The sequence below is a fragment of the Amphibalanus amphitrite genome, unplaced genomic scaffold (genome assembly GCF_019059575.1).
Source record: "Amphibalanus amphitrite isolate SeventyFive unplaced genomic scaffold, NRLGWU_Aamphi_draft 000287F_arrow, whole genome shotgun sequence".
Classification (NCBI taxonomy): domain Eukaryota; kingdom Metazoa; phylum Arthropoda; class Thecostraca; order Balanomorpha; family Balanidae; genus Amphibalanus; species Amphibalanus amphitrite.
This window is the reverse complement of record NW_024881782.1, coordinates 75,001-96,111: the sequence shown is the minus strand read 5'-3', so window position 1 is coordinate 96,111 and position 21,111 is coordinate 75,001. Positions and strand designations below refer to the sequence as shown.

The 21,111-nt window shown below is 55.9% G+C and overlaps 2 protein-coding genes across 2 annotated transcripts in view; one reads left to right on the top strand and one right to left on the bottom strand.

Moving 5' to 3' along the window:
• The first annotated feature begins 377 nt into the window (after positions 1-377).
• Positions 378-14,158, top strand: LOC122387487 (integrator complex subunit 5-like). The gene is made up of 9 exons (XM_043377735.1): positions 378-647; positions 961-1,408; positions 1,762-1,862; positions 2,114-2,285; positions 2,701-2,940; positions 3,306-4,384; positions 5,802-5,966; positions 10,277-10,411; positions 13,609-14,158. Exons 1-9 carry the CDS (start codon positions 432-434, stop codon positions 13,921-13,923), a joined length of 2,871 nt encoding a protein of 956 aa, XP_043233670.1. The 5' UTR covers positions 378-431; the 3' UTR covers positions 13,924-14,158.
• LOC122387488 (max dimerization protein 1-like) overlaps positions 14,140-21,111 on the bottom strand; it is a 33,647-nt gene continuing 26,675 nt past the window's right edge. The window contains exons 5-7 of the mRNA XM_043377736.1: positions 19,422-19,641; positions 15,900-16,033; positions 14,140-14,793 (exon numbers count right to left, since the gene is read on the bottom strand). Coding sequence (XP_043233671.1) covers positions 15,900-16,033; positions 19,422-19,641 — 354 coding nt within the window. The 3' untranslated portion in view covers positions 14,140-14,793. The remainder of the gene's footprint in view (positions 14,794-15,899; positions 16,034-19,421; positions 19,642-21,111) is intronic.

The window sequence follows — 21,111 nt, the reverse complement described above, 5'->3', positions numbered from 1 at the left end:
ACGCTGCACACATGCGAGGGTTAAACTTATTAGGATATGGTTATTTTTAATATTTTTAGATATGTAAGTGTAAACAAACTAAAATGTCTGCTTTGGATAACGGCAGCTGGTTTTCTCTACCCATAACGTCCCACTGACAAGTGACAAATACAAATGCAATGTTAATCACTGTGTCCCATTGTCAAACACCACTGTAATTTTGCTCTCACGCCATGAAATGCAATCAATGGTGCTCATTTTCTCACCTTACAGCTGCTATGAAGCCTGGCACAGTCATAGTCCAGGTTTAAGACCACAGCTGTGTGCCTCTGCCATATATTTCATGTGTGCGGAATAGCAGCAGCAGTTTGTGAACCCTTAAATACCCAACTCACCTTGCCATCTCTATTCCACAGTTTCCAGCCACCCAGTCACCTCTGAACCGCTCGACCATGGCGGCGGCGGCCGCGGACCGCTCGGAATCGGTCCGCGATGACCTGCGGCGGTTCCTGCGCGGCGCCACGCACGAGACGCGTCTCAGTCAGCAAGAGCTGACGCACACGGCTCTGAAACTACTGCGGAGCCTGCCGGCGGCGCGCCAAGCCGGCCTTGAATACCTCAGTACAGTGCTAGGTGAATGCACAGCTCAGTTCGTCACACAATTGGAGGTGAGCGGTGTGCTTTGACGGAGGGCGTGGAGACTGGAGAGGAATGGGGAAGGGGAGCCTTGCTGGTTATATGGGGAGTTTGTCTGTCCTAGGTTTTGTGATTGACATTTGTGTTGCTTTAATAGTTTTGTATGCCTAGTTGAAGCATCCCATATATATTCCAGCAGCTTCTAAACAAGTTTCACTGAGAAGTGTTACATTTAGTGATGGGCGTCAATGTCTAGCATAGTCCGCGTGCTCCTAAACCCATTTATCAGCATCATCTGAAAAGTTACCGACTGTTGACCCCAGCTCGACCGTTTGTCCCCTTCAGGAGGGCGATACGCCGGAGGGCGCCGCCGCGGCCGCCGGTGGCGAGGACGACCTGGTGGCCGAGATCGGTGCCACCCTCTCCTCACTCCTAGAGGCGGCGCCGGCCGGCTGGGTGCCGCTCATCTCGGCCTGGGCGCTCGAGCTGCTCGGCCGGCTATCTGCGCGGTACGCGGCACGCGCTCACGTCCCCCACTCGGCCGGCCTGAACGACTCTGTGCAGCTGTGGCTGTGCTGTCCGGCCACGCGCGCCCTCGTCACCGTCACGGTGCAGTGTGTCAGGCGGGACACGGATGTGTGCATCAAACCGCTGCTGGAGACGTCGGCCACCTATACGCCGCACTTTGACTGGGTGGTGGCGCACATTGGCTCCTGTTTCCCGGGGACTATCATTGAGCGCGTGCTGGCGGTGGGTCTCCGGGAGTTCTGCGCCCAGAAGCCGACCGATGCGGGTGAGTGGAGTGGGTGGAGGTGGGGGGATGGGAGAGCCGAAATAGTTTGTGGTGGGAATGACCGTGACGGTGGATATTGTGGTGGGGAAACTTGGTTGAAGCCAGAAGGAAGTTTGATCATCTTGCTAAACAATTGCTACATGGAAATACTGTTGCACTCACCTTGCTATTCTCGGCTCCACTTCAAACATACTCGTGCTGATTTTGTCTTTGAGTATGTTGCTATTCAGGTGAATGAGCTTGTTAGCTGTCGAGTAGTTTCTCATATTTGTTTTACAATGAGTTACAATGAGTATAAATGTTGAGGAACCACAGTAAGTTCGTATCACGTGAACTGCGCTGCCTTTCTCCAGGGGAGCTGTCCGGCCAGCTGAACTCCGTCGTCAGCATCCTCGGACATCTCGCGGACCGAAACTCGTCTGAGATATGCGAGGCTCTCAAGGCGCTCTTCCAGGTAAACATTGATCGATGCTTTCGATCGATTTTCGTATTAATCTCTGCCGTAACAATGTGTCACGTTCAATGATGAGTTGTTCGTAATTAGGCGTAACAAGCGTCATTTGCAATGAATGAATTATTTCTGCTCTGTTTATTTCCGTGAGCTCCGCCGTCATCATTCTATATTTGGTATTTCTTTTATCTCTCGGTCATTCCGAGCCCTGATGCTTTCCCACCAGCCTCTCATGGTTTCTGTCCCCTCCGCAGGAGAGTGTCGGTCCTCCGGAGTCCCCTGGCGCCCCGCCCAGCACCAGCGCCACTACTGGCGGCGCGTCGTCCTCCGAAGAGACCCGTCTCGCCACCGTGCCCTTTCTGCTGCACCTGGCCAGCCTGTCACCCATGCTGCTTATCACTCTGAGCACGGAAATCGCCAAAACGGGTGAGCGGCGGCGGTTACAGACGGACCATTGCATGCCATTTATTGTCCCTGGTCGACGGTCGTGGATGAGCTTTTTGAATGCAGCGATCATGACCGAATGAGCATCGTCGATCTTCAGTGTTTTTTTTTCTTATCTGCTGTTAACAGTGCAGTGCTTCTGCATATGCATGTATAAACGTGTGGGAACCAATTTGGAAAAGTAGATAGAGTCGCTTTTGAGGCATATGTTTTTAAGAAAACCGCGAAGCAACCACTGTATTGTCTCGGTTCTGCGATTGCCGACGACCGTCGCCCAACTCTGAACTCTGAACACTGAATTTTGCGTAAGTAACTTCATTTACCCTCGGTTAACCCGTTTTCTCGACTTGTGCGCTCCACAGTCTTACGTTTACCCCCTCCCCGTGTCCTCCGGCAGTGACGGCTCAGCAGCTGGCCGTGGTGGCCGAGCAGCTTCCCTCCTGGATCCCGCGCCACTTTGCGACCACCGAGAGCCTTCTCTCGCTGGCCGTCCACCTGGTACTGGGGCCGAGCACCCGCTCCATGGCCCGTGAGATGCAGCTGGGCTGTGAGCGTGGAGCCATCACACTGCTGCAGCTGCTGCTGCGGGCCGCTGACCATGGGCAGAGCGTCGGCAGAGCCGCCGAACACCTGCTGGGTATGTGAGAGCTGGAATGGGGACTGCTGAGGGAAGGAACGTGTGGATAGAAGGGGACGGGGGACAGGGGATTGGTGTTGCCGTTAGTAGCAAGTGATCGGCTGGATATGCCAGCGCAGAAAGTAGACGTTTTACATTTGTTTTTTTTTTAGAAAGAGCCAGAACACCAAATTATTACCTATACGATCGAAAACATAGCATGCTTTGCCTGGTTCACAGTCATTCTTTCGGTTACCTCAATCGTTGACCGATCATCGTCACAGTACGTACTTCATTGTTCCTTCTTTCCCATGAAGCTGTGTTCCAACCCGACTAAATACCCGCCCACCCGTCTCTGACCACTCCCTCCCCCCCCTGACCCACAGAGCGTGTGCTGTCGGAGCTGCAGCGGCTGGTGTTCGACTGTCAGCCCGGCTCAGCGCCGGACGTGCCGCTGCTGACCGCCCTGCCGGACGCCCTACCGCAGCTCGCCGCCCACCTCTCCGCCGACGACCAGCGCGCGCGGCGCTGTGTCCAGCTCCTGGCCACGGCCGCCACGGCGCGCGGCCCGTCCGCTGCCGCCCACACCCTCAGCCGGCTGCTGGAGCGACCTGAGCTGCGGCTGGCCACTCCGCTGCGCATGCTGCGCGCACTAGAGTCCAACTTTCCGACGGTGTTTGTGGAGGCGTTCCGTCACGCGTCGGCCGAGAGCGCGGCGCCGGAGCGGGTCCTGCGCTCGGTGGTGCGTCTGCTGCGCTGGGAGCGACGCCAGCAGGCCGGCGCCTGGCTGCAGACACCCCTGGCTGGTGCGGTGTCCGAGTGCGCGCCGCTGCTGGCTGAGAGACTGACGGAGCTGGGTACCGCTGACGCTGCCATCGAGGCGCTGGCGCTGCTGGAGCTGCCCGACTCGCTGGCCGGAAGTAGGCAACTGAGTCTGGCTGATAGTGTGGTGGGGTATCTGTTCTACTGCCTCCGCCGCGGGGATCGGCCGGCCGCCATGCTGCGGCGGACCCGGCTGGCTCAGCAGCTGCTGGCGCGTCTGGCCGGTCAGCCGGTCTGTTTGCCGGCCGTGCTGCGCGCGCTGCTGCACGCCGCTCTGCAGCCTCACCTAGCGCCGCTATTGGGCGCCTCCGAGGGCAGACCGCCGCCCGGGCCGGCCTCCCGCTCACTGCTCGAGGAGAACAGACTTCACTGGAGGATCGTCACCGTACCCCAGGCGCACACCACCGTCTTCCACGCCGGTGTGATCGGCGAGGGCCGACGGCCGGACGCGGCGCCGCCGGTGCTGCCACCTGCCGCCGCCCGGCTCAACTGTGAGCTAGTGGTGGAGACGGTGTCGCGCTGTCTGGCCGCGGCACGGAGCCCCGATGACGCGGCGCGCACGCTGGCGCTGCTTCTGGTCGAGTTCATATCGCCAGATGTGATGTTCAACGGCCTGCCCTGGCCTGAGGAGGAGTTCATGAAGGTGAGAACGGGTCGCAGGATAGCGGAAAGGATGCATGCCTCGTGCGGTTCAATGAGATATGCTTCATTGGCGGATTAATGTTGCGCGGCGCGAGATACGCATCCATTCACTAACATGCGAAATGCGAATGGCCCAATAACTGGTTCGAATGCCAAGTAGTCATTTATATCAGCTGTCACTATCAATGGAATCGTTTTCCATTGCGGACATGTGGATGAGTTAGATATGACGGAATTTATGGTGCGAGGTACGCTTATAAGTGTTACTTCATACTTGTTTGACGATCCCATGGCGCTATTTTATAACTCTTCGTTCCACTTTGATATCGCAACGAGAAAAATGCTAAGTGAAAGTGTGTGTGTGCGGACGGTTTGATGACATACGAAACGTGAACTCATTAGCGTAGGCTTTTCAAAGGGTAATTGAGAACTGGAGGTGAAAGTTTCCCTGGAGAGTTATGACTGTGTCCAAGGAAGGCGTGCGAAACAAACGAGTCGTCGACGCCACTTACAGGTCTCATGTTCAAACATGGGATTACATGAAGGCTGTTTTTGTTTCGGTGCCTTATCCGAGGCCCGTTACTTTTTTGTCGTGGTAGCGGAACCGTTAAGGCTGGGGTCAACGGCATAAAAATGACGAAACGCTTTCTGGCCACTCCGCGTCGCAAAAACTGCTCTCGGAGTTTGACCAGAAGTGCTCGAATGCGCCTCCGTGGCCCCTCTGGATCACATGGCTCGCACCACTCGGCAAGAAGCCTGATAAACTCGACAGTTTTTGCATCTCCGTTCAGGCCATCTGTTTTCTGCGGAAACAGATGTTTTAGCTGTGTGGCCTGAGGACTAATCTCGTCTCTGTTTTATCCTCCTTCCTATTCCGGAAAATACTGGTTCTGCCGGTCTCGATTCTCGCGGCGGAGCTGGCGGACGCTGATGTCTGCTGGTGTCGCTGTCTACTCGGTAGTTAGCGGCTGAACTAGCGTGACCAGACTCCATAACCGGACCAACTGGCGCGCGCGCGGTCTTCCCGGCAGGTCGTTACGTGTATTGATTGCCTATATCTTCGATTGCGGCTCCTCCAGGAGGCTGGGAAGTTTTTGCTCGTAAATGAGCGAAACGGGAGTTTCCTAGCAACGCATCTGTTGCCCACAGTTACAGCGTTTTTGTCGGCTTTCTTGGGTTTCCCACATGAATGCCGTGAGCCTACACGATTGGTAATGAACTGGTAGTTATTGATTTAGCCTTCGCTAATTGTTTCTAGTTAATAATCTTCTTGTTTTGAAAGCTGCGAATTGTAACATCGGTAGTTTCAAACCAATTTCGTCCACCGTGTAACTATCTGCCTCATCGACCCACCAGCTCGACTTCCCCTTCCCCATCCCTGCGCAGCCGTCACAGCCAACCCCTTCCCTTCCACTCAGGTCACGATGGAGAGGGACCTCAAGATGCGCCGTTTCTTCGACGACCACCCGCTGAGCTGGTGCCTGTTGGAGCTGGTGGCGCGCCGACCGCCGGCCATCTGCTACTGCTCTGTACTGCTGCGGGCCCTGGCGGCGACACTCATACAGCACTGGTCATCAACTCAGGTACGAGATGTGAACGTATGCACCTGTTAACTATATACCGCGATTGCACTGATACTGCACTGGTCATCAGCTCAGGTGAGTAGTGTACTGAGCTGATACTCTCGCAAGTCGCACATCACTGGTCTTCGACTCAGGACGGGTGCTGTTTTGGCGGCGACACTACCGGCGGTCGTCATCAGGGTGGGACAATGTTCTGCAATGTTTTGAATGTGGGCATCACAAACTGCAGCGGAGCAGTCCTAGTGCTATCTGCTATCGAAGGTCAAAACACGGAAGACATAAGGCGCTTACTGCTTGCGCCACGATCATTATTTAACCACTTCTGACAGTCCAGCTGTTCATTCAGTTGAGCGTCTCACATGCCCTAAGTCCATGGGCGGAATTTATCCCCTTTGCTTCTTTTCTTTTTGACTGATGACATACGACAGATTTACCTACTTCCCCTTCTGTAAAACGGCGTGTCACTTTCACCCGAAGTGTGACTGCAGTCGGTTTACACACTCACGGAAGTTTGATAGATAATGGGGATCCCACTCTGCAACCTCGCAATTTTGTGTCGTCATTCGGTGCCATGTATGTGGGAGGGACTAGGAAGTAGGGCGCAGTGGTCGGGGTCTTGATGTGCTTGTGGGACATAGTGCGGTCTGGGATGCATATTTTTTTCTGCAACTGGGATGGGGCAGATCGTGGCAGCGTGCTGTCTGGTTAGGCTGATATAGCATCGGCAGATGTCTAGAAGTTCTGTACGAACTTGGGTGTTTTTTGTTTTGTTGAATGTTGAATTGCGCCCTCAGATTTGTTCTGTGCTATTTTTTTTTTTTTTTGTCTGGCTAGGTTTTTGTCTATCGTGCCGTCAGGCTATATTGGTGTTTAGTGTGTCGTCTGGCCAGAATTTTGGACTTTCGCTATCCCCATATGTTGGCGCTAGTGTACCGTAGGCTCAACCATGCCGTTGGTAACATTCTCGATCCGACATTGCCTTGGCTCGGTGACTCAGCTCCACTCCGCCTCCAGCGTATTCGGCGGCGCACCACTGCGATAGTGCAGACGCTCTTCCTGTCCCTGTCTCTTCCGTCAGCCGGTCCGCACTGCCTATCACGGTCACCACGCACTGTCGCCCCGCCTTGACTCAGCTTTCACGAAACACTGACTGATAGCGCCATAGCTTAGGCAAATCTAACGCTCAAAGTGGGCTTAACCGGTCGACTAATGATAACCAGCGAATGCTTGACGAATGTTTGCGCACTCACTCACACCTGCTGGCTTAGTCCGTGCTGCTCGTGGTGTAATGCTTGACAGGGTTCCTCCGCACACGAGCAAACATGATACTGCACTTTAATCGGCACGGCGGCGAGCGTGGGGGTTGTGAGTCGGCGCAGGCTCGCAATTTACAGCTGCAGCGCGTGCTATCGTGAGTTTGTCATGGTGCAAAGTTCCCTGCCGAGTAGGACGTCGAGCCTGTCATGGGTTTTCTTTGTTATAGCTGCGCCCAGGCTGTGTCGTAGTGCTGTTGGCTGCGAAGGGGCGAATGTCCGATTATACGGCTATTTTTAGCGATAAGGTAGGGTTAGGCGCCGACACAACTGGCCCAACCCGTTAGCTCGACTTGGCCGAGGCGTCTTGCGCGGAGTCGTGCTGGCCGTTTGCGAGAACCATAAGTCACCATTTTCAGCAAGTTGTAATATATGGCCTCTTACGTAAGTGGTCGCACAGGTATAGTTTATGTCCGTTATGATTTAGGCAGCGTTTCTATTGCTCCTTAGTCTTGATATTTCATTTCTCGGACATTGAAGGCATTCAGTCTTGCAAGCATTGCCCAGAAGCGTGCTGTATTTTCAAATCAAAATCAGGTAAAACCAGGCTTCAGCTCAACAACCTTCTGCCTCCTTTGTCCTCATACCACAAACTGGCAGAATCCCTTATCTTCATCGCGCACCTGTTTGCTGCTAAATGTCGGTGGCAGCAGCGGCCAGCCCTCCGCCCCCGCCCCCGCCCCCGCCCGCCCCGCCCCGCTCCGCCGGCCTGTGAGTCACAGACCTGGTGGCGTCAGCGGCGGCGCCGAGCAGTCTGCAGTGGGCTGACGGCACGTCCGCCCCCGCCCCCGCCCCCGCCCGGGCGACGGTCAGGCCTGGCTCCGATCATAACCGGCCTCGCCGTGTGGTCTGCATGTGGTTGAAATTGGATCCCTGAACGCTGGATGCCAGGGTGCATTATGTCTGGTTTATTATTTTAGTGTAAGTCAAGCTAGGCTGCATAGATTGTGTTTGGTCGGTATATTAGTTTAATGTAAGTCAGCGAGTAAATGCCAGACTGTACCAGATGCCACGGCTTCTCCTCTGATCTGACGTTGCTCGAAATATTCCAGCTGACGTGATATTTTCAAAAGCTGCTCCGACAATCCCGCTCGGGTATTCTGAAAACAACAAAGCTACATGCAAAAAAAAAGGCTACATGCTGCTTACTTCCCTTATGTAAAGGTCAAGCAAAAGGTCCGTAAGAAAGGTCAAGCAAAATTTCGTTCACTGGAATGGGTAATTGCGATGAGTGTTTCGACCTGGGCTCGCCAGCATTTTTAACAAGTCTCAGCAAATAAAAAACAACACGCTCGAACACGACTCCTCACCGAACAACAGCCTACTCTAATCAACACTATCAGCTTCTAAGTACCAGCCTCAGCCCTTGAGCTGGCGTCCTCGTGTCTGGCCCTCGGCGGTTTTGATAGAGCCTGCATTTAAACCATTAGCGACAGGCACCAATCTGGGAATTCCACTCATCTTCAGTGCACCTGGCCGAAGTATCGCTCGTCTCAACAAGACCACCTCTCGGCACGTGCTTTGTTTGGTGATAGAGAGTCGGCCGCTCGAGCTATGTGACATAATGAGCACAGTCTGGCGCGCCTAGTATTGGACGTCATTTCAAGTTAATTACGGGCGGAATTAGTTTGCCGCTCGACTGGTGGCTATTTCGTGTCGAATCGCCGATCGGATCGATACCAGCTATCATGTTGTTTGTAGTGATCTGGTAATTAGGGATAAGTAGCCACTTTGTCGAGTGTATTGTCCTTCGATCAGCTGTTTTTATGTAATTCGAACATCCGCTCTGATTCTATGCGAAAAGTGCACTCCAGTAATTTCCTGAAATTTCCCCTTTTTATCGATGTCGGCGTATACATGTTTCCCAGCTAAATTACGGCCATTGTGCTGACAGCTAAATTACACTGGAATGCTGTCGGCCAAGTGTAGAGCATACATCCAACTGACAAACTATGTCGCCGGCGCCTGGTGCCGCCTGTCCTACAAACGGCAGCCGTAAAACTGTGGCCGCTGACACGCCCCGGCACCCGGTACAGATGGACGAGCCCGGTCCGTGTTCGTGACACCTGTGAATGTTTTGTCATCGCCGCGCCCGACAGCAGGGCGGTGAACTTTTGCAGACGCCGCCAAATGGCCCCAGTGTGGGGCGTTCTGTTTGTGTGCCATCGCCAGCATGCATAGGGAACGGTTTTACGGCCGGTTTAGTAGCTGTCATATGCATGTTTATTCGACGTGTGCTCTGCTACTTTGCGATTGGATACCTACATGATTAGGGTGTGGTTACAACGAGCTGAACGATTCCTTGAAGTGTCTGCAGCACATCAAAACTGAAACGACTCCACCCTTGCCAGACACGATAACTAACGATGCCTGTTTACATCCTGCAACTGCACAAAGATGTACTGTTATTTCGGCCTTCGCGGCTCACGAACCCAGATCAGACATCACTCATGCTAGTTCCGCAAACCTCGGTTCACTCAGTTCACTCACAGCCACCCGAACCGTTCCTTGTTGTTACTCCGAGCCCACAGTGTGCAGAAATACCGTGTAACGGTCTCTCTCTCTCTCTCTCTCTCTCTCTCTCTCTCTCTCTCTCTCTCTCTCTCTCTCTCTCTCTCTCTCTCTCTCTCTCTCTCTCTCTCTCTCTCTCACTCACTCACTCACTCACTCACTCACTCACTCACTCACTCACTCACTCACTCACTCACCCACCCACCCACTCACTCACTCACTCACTCACTCACTCACTCACTCACTCACTCACTCACTCACCCACCCACCCACTCACTCACTCACTCACTCACTCACTCTCCCCTTTCGTGGATAATGATATTACTCTCTTTCTTTCTCTCTCCATTCCTATATCTATCTGTCTTTTTCTTTCTCCTTCCATCCTCCGTTCCTTTGTATTTCTTGGTCTGTCAACCTGTCTGTGCCTCCCTCTCTCACCTTCCTCCCTCCCCCTCTCATTCACCCCTCTCCCCCTCTCCACCACAGGAGTCTCTGGCGAGTAAGTGCTCCAGCCAGCTGGAGGTGACGGAGCGACTGCTCTATGTGATGGCCCTGGGTCGTCTTCTGCCGCCACCGCTCACACTCATACCAGAGATGCTGGCCAGCCTGACGTCACACGAGGTGAGAGGGGGGTGGGATGGCGCGGGGGAGAGAGGGAAGGGTGGACAGGGATGAGGGATTGGAAAGAGAGACGTAGAAGATGATTAATATGATAGATGGATTTGGAACTAGCAGGCATAACAGTATGTTGAGGCTGCGAGTTGGGACGGTGCATGTCTGATGTCGAAGTTTGATGGCACAGATGCAGTTTTGACAGCACGAATGACAATTGGAGAGATTACAATTTGCTTCACGATGTAAGTCAGTTTTTGTCGAAATGTGGCGAATGAAGTGTTTTGATTCATTTATGATTGAAGAGCGGCAACTAGGCTTTTTGCGTTATATGTACATGCTCATCGAATCACGCGATGTTCTCAAGGTGCTGCTAATAACTGATCACCGTGAACTGTAAACAGCCTGTCCGGTATCGATCGCCTTTTTGTGAGGTGTGTGTTCTGTTCAAATTGACACACCGTCTCGCCGGTGAATGACTCGACAAACCGTCACATCAGACCACATATCCATGCGTCACCACAGCTGCCATGTGTGCCGCTGCCTTTATCTGGTGACTGTCGTCTGTCGAGCTGTGTCTACGAGTCTGTATCCCGCCGCGGGTCCTCTGTGAAGTGGACTCTGGGTCGCTCTTAGGTCAGGACGGGATGCAGGCTGACCACAACTGAAGGGACACCGACAGCAGGGGAGAAAGAGGGGTAGTGACCCCATAGTGACCCCATGCCCCATGGGGAGCGGCATGGTTTGAGATCGGTCTGCCAGAGTCGGCGACACGGCCTGGTTTGATGTAGAGAAACAGGGGAATGCCGATTGGAGCAGGTGGGGTGATTGCTCGGACATTTCCGGCCTAGAAACGTGTTGGAGCCTGTGACTGTTTTTGCTCCAGAGTCGTTCAGGGTGGGGAGGGAAATTCATTTATTCAATGAATTATCCGTTGGGGAATCCTCTGTCTGGATTGGGTAGGGATGCGGGCGCTTTTTGTCAATCCGAGACGTGTTTTGACCTGCAGCACACCTCTCATGAAATCGCTCGACTCACGACCTCACATACCAGTCTGAGTCCCATTTTTATGTCCCCACCGGACAAAGTGCAGCTCCAGAACGTGTTCCGTCCTGCCCCGGGGTGCGGGTTGCGGCCTGTACCCATGTGGATGTGTGGTCTTATTACCTCACGGCAGGACGTGCCGGGACCCGCGAGCGTAGCTCCCCAGCGCGGGTGGCAACAGCCTCTCAATATACCCTGGGTAACAGTCATGGCTGGACGGCTCTGAGCGCTGCCCGGCTCCGCATGGCTCCACTGGAGCGTGCTCCGTCGGCTCCGGACCGAGCGTGTGCTCCGCCGGCTCCATGCTCCGCCGGCTCCGTGCTCCGTCAGCTCCGTGCTCCGTCGGCTCGAGGCCGGACGGAGCCGTTGGGGACCAGCTGTGGACGGCTGACCGCAGCCCTAGGGTGGTCGTTTGTTCCGTCATTCCTCAGATGACTCCTGACAACGTGCTGAGTCATCTGCTGTTGGAGTTTCGCTTTTTTTGTTACTTTTCACCCGATGCTCGGGTCTAAAAAGCCCTTGGTAACATGGGCTATATGAAGTTAGCAGCAGTCTTCTTATTGACTGTGATGGTTCTGAAAGTAACAACAGCATGATCCTTAGACTTCAAATAGTGGTGGCTGATCCATATGCATTATGGGTTTTATATCTTCCTCATTCTTAGCAAACTTAGCAGCATCCGTTTGAACTTCCCGGTAGATACTCAGTTTAGGTTCGCATGTTGCCGAGCACTAGGCAATCGTTCAGCAATCGCCGCCGATATGACTCGACATTCAGTCAGCTGACCGTGGTTTCGGTCGCTCACCGGGGCGACAGAAGGCGACTGCCCGGCCTTCGTCGCCGGGCGCCGGACCGGTTCCGAAGGCGACAGTAAACACCGAGTCACCGGCGCGGGGTTGACCGCCGCCGAGTCTGGTGCCGGCGGAAACGGCCCGTGTGGTGTTACACCCACCCTTAGCCCACCGTGTTTGACGGTGTTGGCTGCGTGGCTTTAGAGAGGCTTGGGATGGTGGTTTTGCTCAGCCTGAATGAGCTCCAGGCTAACCCAGGGGTAATGTGACATGTCGATGTCAGGGGTGTGACGTCATGGATTGTACGGGACGACGGGAAAGGTGACGCTTAAGGAGGACTCGATGACAGCATGGTTTGTGCTGTAGTTGTCAACATATCTCGAGCTTGGTGCTATGTGTGTCAATTGACATTTGGCACTAGCACAACAGGAGGACAAGCAGTCGCCGGAAGTTGAGTGGTGTTGATACGTTGAGTGTCCTTGTGTCACCGGTTGGTTGTTGTTGCAGGGCGGTGTATGATTTACGTAGAAATAAATTACAGACGAAGAGTTGCCTCACGCTGTTTTAAGTTCCAAGCAGTGGTGATTTTGTTGTCATGGGGGGTATAGGACCATAGGTATTCGTGAAGCTGGAACGCAGTGTAATCTAATGGATTGTGAAATATGTTGTCGACCGATCGTTACACCAGATGCGACATTTGCGTCGCATTTTTACATCCAGTTCCCCGTATTTCCGCAGAATGTTGACGTCTGAAAACCCCATCCAACACATGATCTGTTTCAAGTTAATGTGTTGCATCAGCTAAATGACCACTTCGCTGAACTTGGACAACCCTTGTGAGATAAGACGATTCCACACCTTTGAACTTTCGACTCGTGTGAACTTGCCCTGTACCTTCAACCTTGTCATTGCCTAGCCGACTCATTGGCGGGTCGCAGTACGAAACAATAGGCGGCTTGTTGCCTACGGCCATGCTATGGCAGGAACACCTGTTTCAAACAATGCACGTTTGTTAAGAACTGCAAACGCGATGTGTTTGGTGTGACCTCAACATTGCTTCACTTTATCAGGTACTTCCATTGCGAGGAAATGTACTTTGACCTCTGATGGTGTCAACTGTGATCTATGCGGCACAGTCCCTAGGTACACTCTGCTGAGTGCAGTCACATTTTAAAGGTAGATCTCGTCTGTTTTCTCGGCTATCCACTTTTCCTCTCAACACACTCGGGTGAAATCGGGCATCGCATCAGCTTACAGAGTCGGCGAGTCCCGAACGAGTGTGTTTTGCCCTCACTGTTATCTGACGGTGCACCGAGCCTGCTACCCTCCATGGCCCGTCACCCTCCCTGACGTAACCCTCCTCTCCCTCAGGTGTACCTGCTGTTGACGGACGTGTGGGCCTACATGCGGGACACAGTGCCGACGCCAGCCGCCTTCACTCTGGACGCCAACGGCGTGACGAGCCGCTCGTTCCCTCCCCTCGAGAGTCGCTTCACCACCAACCTTCTCCTCGTACTGCAGAACAACGTGGCCAAGCTGGGACACTTGTTCCCGCAGGTGCGCGCGGCAATAGCCAACGACCAGGCTAGGAACGGTATTCCCGTTGGACTGGAACGGGACATGGCCATCATGAGGGAACGCGAGAGGGAACGAGAACGGGACAGGGAGGGGCGGGAGGGAATGTGAAGGGTGTGAGGAAGGGAGGTGACAGGACATAGTGCTGTGACCTGCAGATAGGCTGGTGTGGTGCGACTGTGAGTGCGAAGTGAAATGACTTTTAGTGTCTGTGGTGACCGTGCGGTTGATCGTTACGTATAATGATGTGCTGGTGTATGATCGTGTCCATGCAACGCTCCCGCGCCCGCGGATCTCACTCTGCAACCGTGCCCACAAAACAGCCAATACAAACGGGATTTATTCACCGAGAAATTTGGAACAGAACAAAGGTTAATAAATAATTTACAACGGCATACACATACTATACTGAGCGCAGTCTCGCGTGGGCGACCCTACCACCCCGGGGCGGGGCGCAGTCGTCAGACGGTCAAATCACGCACTGGTCGTATCACGGAACCAAGCCAGTTGGAGCGCTGAGCGCCAGGAGACTAATAAATAAAGCTATACATCAGCACACAACCAGCGGGCCGGCCGGACGCGGCGGCGCCCCGGCGGCAAATCAACGTCAAAAGCGGGCCTCTAAATCGCGCCGGCAATGGCGGCGCTGCGCGGTCACCACTGGCGCCGGGCCCGGTGCGGGCGGGCAGGGCCGGGCCGGGCCGGGCTGGCACGCGGCTCGAGAGGAGGGCCGCCGGCGCGCCGGACGGGCGCCGCCCACAAACATATCACCGGAGGGAGCCGGACGTTCTACTGCTGTGGCGCACTTTGTACTTGATGCCCTCCGGTGGCGCATATTTCATTTTTCGCACAACAACGTCCTGAAGCCTTGTGACACCGCCGCCGCTGACGTGCTACTGAGTCCAGAGTGGCGAGGCGGCGCGGCCAGACGCGGACCACCGCTGACTAGCGCGGCGCCGCGACGCTGGCGCCCTCCTCCCAGCTGCGGCAAACAGGGGAAACACGGTCAGCGGTGGGCACAGGTGGTGCGGGGCGGACGGCGCGCGGCAATCGTTGCAACGGGCGTCCGCTGGCGCCGGTCCCAACTCGCCGTCGCAGCAGCGGCCGAGGTGCGTGAACGATCGACCACCTCCCCGGCCCGGGCCCGGCGGCTGCGTGAGGCGCGTCGGCGCGACCTTGACCCTGCGTTAGCGGTGGATCCGACCGCCAGGCGAACGACCTGCGATCGAGCGGCCCGCTCGGCACACAAAAGCAGCGAGCGCTGAAGGTCGCGGCCGACCGACAAATCTCAGAGGGAAACCTCGGAGGGACGCGAAATCCCGCCCACACACTCAACACGGGAAACGAACGGTACGCACAGACTGAGCGAAATACATCTCATCTACATCAGCCCAGCTTCAAATTACATCCAACCAATATTGTAATGCCCATATTAAATCCCAGGAATTTACAGTTTAGACCATAATCCCCATAACATACTACAAACACGTAAATTAGCCGAATTGCCTGCGCCCGCCCAGCGGACATGGGCCATCATTTTGTGCCCATATGGCCGCCTTCCGTCGAGCGGTCCGACGAGCAGCGGTGCGTGTATGATATCCAGGTCGCTGTCCGTACCGCCGCTGCGCCATTACCCCGAACTGGGTCGGCGCAACGCACAGTGCCGCGCCGCTCGCGTGCGCACTGGACAGGCAGCCGACCTCGACACTCACCGAACCGGACCGAATCGGGCCGATTTTGCAGCTCCCCAGAGGCCAATTTGCCAGATGGGCTATCGATTTTACTTCCAAATCGCTCATTGTTAAATGCAGCGGTCACTTCGAAACTTTTGCAAACGGCACGATAACCAGTAAAGAAAGTGTGGGTCATGACAGCTTCTCCGACCTATCGCTGCCAAATCACACCTTGCAAGTCTGCCTTTACAGCTTGGTCCTCACCATAAATATTCAATTTTCCTCCTTATTATACAGCACCAGCCCTTCCCCTATCCCTGCCCCCCCCCCCCCCCACCCCCCACCCCCAGTAGTATGTCCCTGTCCCTCCCTTTCAGTACCCAGTGGAACCTCGTACGTGTCGCCAATACTTACCTAGGCCTGGGTGGGCTCACAATTAGCCTGGACGTGCATGCCACCGATGCCGAGAAAGTCAAGCGTGTTGAAAGCAATCCTCGTGGCGTCGACGCCACTCGCCGCCACGGCGCCGTTTGCGCTCTCACAGCCGTCTGAAAAAGAGAGGAGAACAGTCAGTGACGTCATCAGTGTAAGTCGTGACGTCATGAATACACACAAACCACGGAAAAGATGGATAACACGTAGACGGGTAGTGATGTAGGCGGGCCACGCCTGGGGTAGGACAGGGTGGTGTGAACTAGCCGCAGGTACAGCCGCCGGGAACACCGGCCGACATGCAACAATGCCGCCAATTACGCTCATAAAGGCTCCGTTATGCATGGTACCGAGCGTGCAGTCGGCCGGCCGCTTGGCGACAAGGGGTGAAGAACCTGGCTGGGGAAAACGCGCGGGCGAACGGTACAATGCACCCGCCGCGCGCTGCGACAAAGGCATTCCGCCGGGTGACCTGCGGCTGGAGTGGACTATGCGAGGGAAAAGGGCGGGAGCACAGGGCACACGGCATACATAGGAACAGGCCGGGGCATCAGGCACATAGCACCGAGCATCGGCACAGGCCTGAGTCAGTGCCGTGCACGAAACGGACACATTTCAACACAGAACTGCACGGTCAGCCACATCATTACGTCAGCTGCACGAAATGTGGAGATCATACACAACGCGGCACACCCAGCTGTAACTTACTTCATTTCCACGAATAATTAGCCCCACACAAAGGCGAGTCATTCATGACTGCCGCAGGTAACTACCCGTCCCTCACATTAATCACCTGAGCTCTGCCCCCATGCCACCAGCGATGCGGGGCAGTGCCATTGGTGCGGCGCCGCGGGCCGGCCTCTGGTCCCCGAGCGGGGGCTGTTTTAGTGGAGGTTCAGCGCACTGCGGCGACGCCCGCGGCCTCTGGCAGCCGTTATGGATCCCGGGGCGGGGTCAGCCACGACCAGCAATCTCTCAAATCGCCCGGTCGTGATTACCCGGCCGCCACTATCCGGTGTCGCCACAAAAACGGTAACCGGCGGCGGACGGCGACCCGGCGCTCCCAGCCTTCGTGCGCGGGTGGTGTGGGTACCGGTACACACAGTCCCGCGGGTACCACTGTACTCATAGCACACTTCATAGCCCGCCGCACACTCGTCCGTCAACATACGACATGCATCCACGCGTGACTGTGTTACGTAACCACGTTTTTTTCCAGCACATGTCGCCCGGTTTTGTTTTTCTTCCCTGCTCACCCATGTAGACTTTGACCTTTCATGCACCGCGGTGGGCCGGCCGAGTGACTGCCCGCTCAGTCCACCGTAACCGCTGCGGTGGGGCCGAAACTCAGTCGCGTACACACACTCTGCATAACCGGTCGAGCGGGCCGCGCCTTACGTCCGCGAGCAACCGGCCGCGGTCACCAACCCTCCCGGCTGAATCAGCACTGCACGCCCGACGTCTCGAGCTCCGTGGCCGTCCGGTCCGCCATGCGCAGCGCGCAGCGGAGTTTTACCTTTCTCCAACAGCGGTCCGGCTACGATGCATATCACTCTAACGACGCCCGGCGCTCGCGGGAAGCGTCCCCGTTCTTCCCACCTAGCCGGCGCGCTGTGAACGTCCGAGACCACGTGACCGGTGTCGTTCACCGTGGGGCTGGGCGGCACCGCGACACGTGACTGGCGCGCACGTTTCTCACTCAGTGCCGCGCCCTCGGCCGCTGCACCCCGCGGCGAGGTGGCTGCCCGCCGCTCCGCCCGTCCTGTTCCATCCCACACAGAGTTTTCCGCGGCCGCCTCCCCGTCCTCCCGTGTATCGAATCCCACCCCGTCCAGAGCTATACCCGTGGCGGCACGTGTCAGGACGGGTAGAGCGGTGGCACGTAACGGCCGCGAGATATACATCAGGTGACACGACAAGACACGGTGTCACGCGCACGCGGCGAGGACGGCCGCCGGCGGCTGAGCCCGGTGAAGGGACGAATACGAGAACGGGTAGTCCATATACGGCACTGAAATGACGGGCGGACGGTAGCAGGATGAATTGTGGATGTGGTGGTTAATTTACAGAGTGAGAGTGCGGCTTATCAGTCTTAACAGTCGCGTTAACCCACTTTCAATTAGACCAAAATAGTAGAAGCTTAAATGAGCTTTCTATCCCGTCCTCATTCAAAAATAAAGCCAGAAGACGCCGACGCCCCCAAGGCGGCCCTCGTTCATGTCTCTCAAACTGCGCAATTCGTGCACCATTTGTCGTTGGCAGGCGGGCCATGCACAGTCGGCGGTCGGCGGCCCGGGCCGGCGGCGGCAGAGGCGGCGGACGACCGTTACAGCCGCCGGCACCAGCCGTGGCGTAGTACGCTGAGGCCCCGTCGGGTGCACGTCACGCTGTCCGATCGGGCCAGTTGAGCGGATCATTGCAGCCGAGTCGTGTGGTTGAGAGAGCAGAGCGCAGCGGGCTGAGATGAGAGCATGGCGACAGGGCAGAGAACAGAGATGCGGACGGCTCGTTAGGTTGTGAGGCTTACTGCCAGGCTTAGGAACTTGCTTATGTCTTGCTTGTGCCTTGCTGGTGTCGACATTTTGACACGATTGAAATAGGCTTCTGGGTACTTCGGCCGCTTCTCCATTTCAGTTAGACTCAACGCCGATTTAGAAAGGACATATGATGCAACGGACCAAATTAACTCCATCCTCAAACCCCTTCACTAGCCCTGTCACCACCACCGTAACCGTCACCACTGTCATCACAACTCCCACCGGCCTCAGCACCAGTCACCGCCAGTGGCCACGGAAAATACGACGGCGCCGCAGCGCGGAGGCGGTGCGCCCGTCCACCCGCCTGCCACGCGTCCCGGCGCTGTCGTGCCATCAGTCAGCTGGTTACGTCACCGCTCCACAGCCTGGTGTATGTACTCGTGACGACGAAGGCGGTCCCGTCGCGGATCCGGTATGCATCAGTGCACCAAGCTTCCCGTTAGCTGGAGGCACAACCGTCGGGCCGTGGTGGCATACAGAGAGGCTCCAGCGGCGCCGAGCTGCGGTTTAGCGTACACATGCGGTCGGCAGGCGGCCCGGGGGCGTCTGACAAGTCAGCAGGTGTTCCCCACGCCGGTTCCGCACTAGCAGAGCAACTCCAGTGGTGCTTCTCGTCCGGGTTTGACTCCGGTGATGGACGGGTTTCCAACAGCAGCCCACGCGTCTCGTGGGTTCAACCATCCTCGGTTTGATTGATCGACTGAAGGAATCAAACAAGCTATAACTGAGCGTATCGACCGCCTCGCCCGGGTCCCATCCCGACCCTAATCCTTCCCTGACCCGACCGACTCCAGACTGGCGCGTGCAGCACCGCCTCAACTGCCGCTGGAGGCGACCATCGCGGCGACCCCCGACCTGTAGCCAGCTCTCACCACATAACTGTCCCCGAATTCACGCTCCGCCCTCCGCTCCGACCCCTCTCACCGACTCTCACCACGACTCCACCCTCCCTGACTCGGAGTCTCACCTGAGTCGGGCGAGTCGGCCGACTCGGATAACTCGGAGGCCGAGTAGCCGGAAGACGATAGACTGTTGGACGAGGCGGCCCGCGGCTTGGCCGCCGTGGCCGCGGCCAGCTCGGCGCGTCGCCGCCGGTCGAGCGCCTCCAGCTGGCTGGTCAGGTACCGCTGCTGCCGCCGCAGCTGCTGCTTGTAGCGATGGTTCATCCGGTCCTTGTCCTCCAACGACTGCAGAGAGAGGAGGGGAGAAGTCAGCTCCACAGTGCGCCGGCTGGACATGACAGAACGCTGACAGGGCCGGATCAAAGAGGCATCTGGGGAGCATGGTCTGCACGTGTGGAATGGCGTAAGTGTGGGCTTAGCAGCTCTGCCAAGATTGGGACATAAAACGTACGAGGTAAACCAGAAGTGGCAGCGCGTTTCACAGGCACTCTGCATAGAGTGGAGTGGCGCAAGAGATTAGTTCGATTTTTGTGTCGAAATTAGACAGAGTTTATAGACAAACCATGTCAGAATAATAAGCAGTAGCAGCTTTCATAGGCAATAGCTAATAGAACAGCGGGGCCATGAATCTTCATGGACGATGCTCATCACAACCTTATCAGAGCGATCAAATTGATTACACACCATCACACTCCATCATCTCACTGGGTCGGCTACCGTGCACAGAGTTCGATCACGTCCAGTAGGACCCTCCCTCTCGGGGCCTCTGACCACCAGCCCCGGCGTCGCTCGCAGGGGTCGCCGACATCGGGCGGTGGTGGGTCGACCTCACGTGCCGCCGCACACCGCAGCTGCACGCCAGTTCAGCCCCGCTCAGCCCGAGCCGGCCGTGCCGCAGTCATGCTGATTACTTCCTTAGAACCGAGCAGCCCGCGACACTCCAGCCGTTACAGGTCACAGACAGGCAACCGTTTCATGAGCGGCCGTTTTAGACGGAGCAGGTCGTTGCTCGTGAGACGGGGAATGGAGAAAGACCAGACTCGGGACACGACGAGGCATGACTGCAGATCGAGGAACAGAACTGGTTACACATCCTGCTACACGAGCAGCTTCAGACTAACGGGTTGATAGCGAGCAGCGCGACGGGTCTCAAACCGGCCCCAACCAGATTTTACGACAGACTCGTCCGTCCGACAGACTATCAGACCATCGAACCACCCAACAGTCCGCCCTCAGACTCACTCCGAGCTGCTGCCGCCGGGGCCGGAGCCGGGGCAGCCCCTGGAATGCTGCCCCCAGATAGCAAGGCACCGGACCAGTTCATCACCGCGCGGCCGGTGTTTATAAACACTGGACAAGTTCGTTAATCTCGCCTGGGCGCGGTAGTCAGAAGGACGACTCGGTCCCCGGCATAGAGCTCGGATAGAAATGCTAATGCGACAGCAGAGTGATTACTTTGGGCTGTCGGCTGGGGGAACTGATACGACCCGACGCAAACACTCGGCTCTGTGTGGGTTTAATTAGGAAGTTTGGAGAAATAATCAGCCTGTATGCGGCTTTGAGCAAAGTATGCATGACAATAAGGCATGGTGCGTATCCCATATGATAATACATATGTGTTCAGAGTTTGATAACACATGAAACAAACTGGAAAAAAAACACCAAAGGTGTAAATTAAGGAGTAAAGACAACACCTACAAAAAAAACTACATATAGCGAGACATTGTGCAGCCAATCTGCTCAAAATAGGTTAGA

Bases quoted from the DNA above. Each gene is read 5' to 3' on its own strand.
- LOC122387487 (XM_043377735.1), top strand. From the start codon at position 432: ATGGCGGCGGCGGCCGCGGACCGCTCGGAATCGGTCCGCGATGACCTG. The intron at 648-960 runs GTGAGCGGTGTG...TGTCCCCTTCAG, and splicing joins AGTTCGTCACACAATTGGAG to GAGGGCGATACGCCGGAGGG. The intron at 1,409-1,761 runs GTGAGTGGAGTG...GCCTTTCTCCAG, and splicing joins CCAGAAGCCGACCGATGCGG to GGGAGCTGTCCGGCCAGCTG.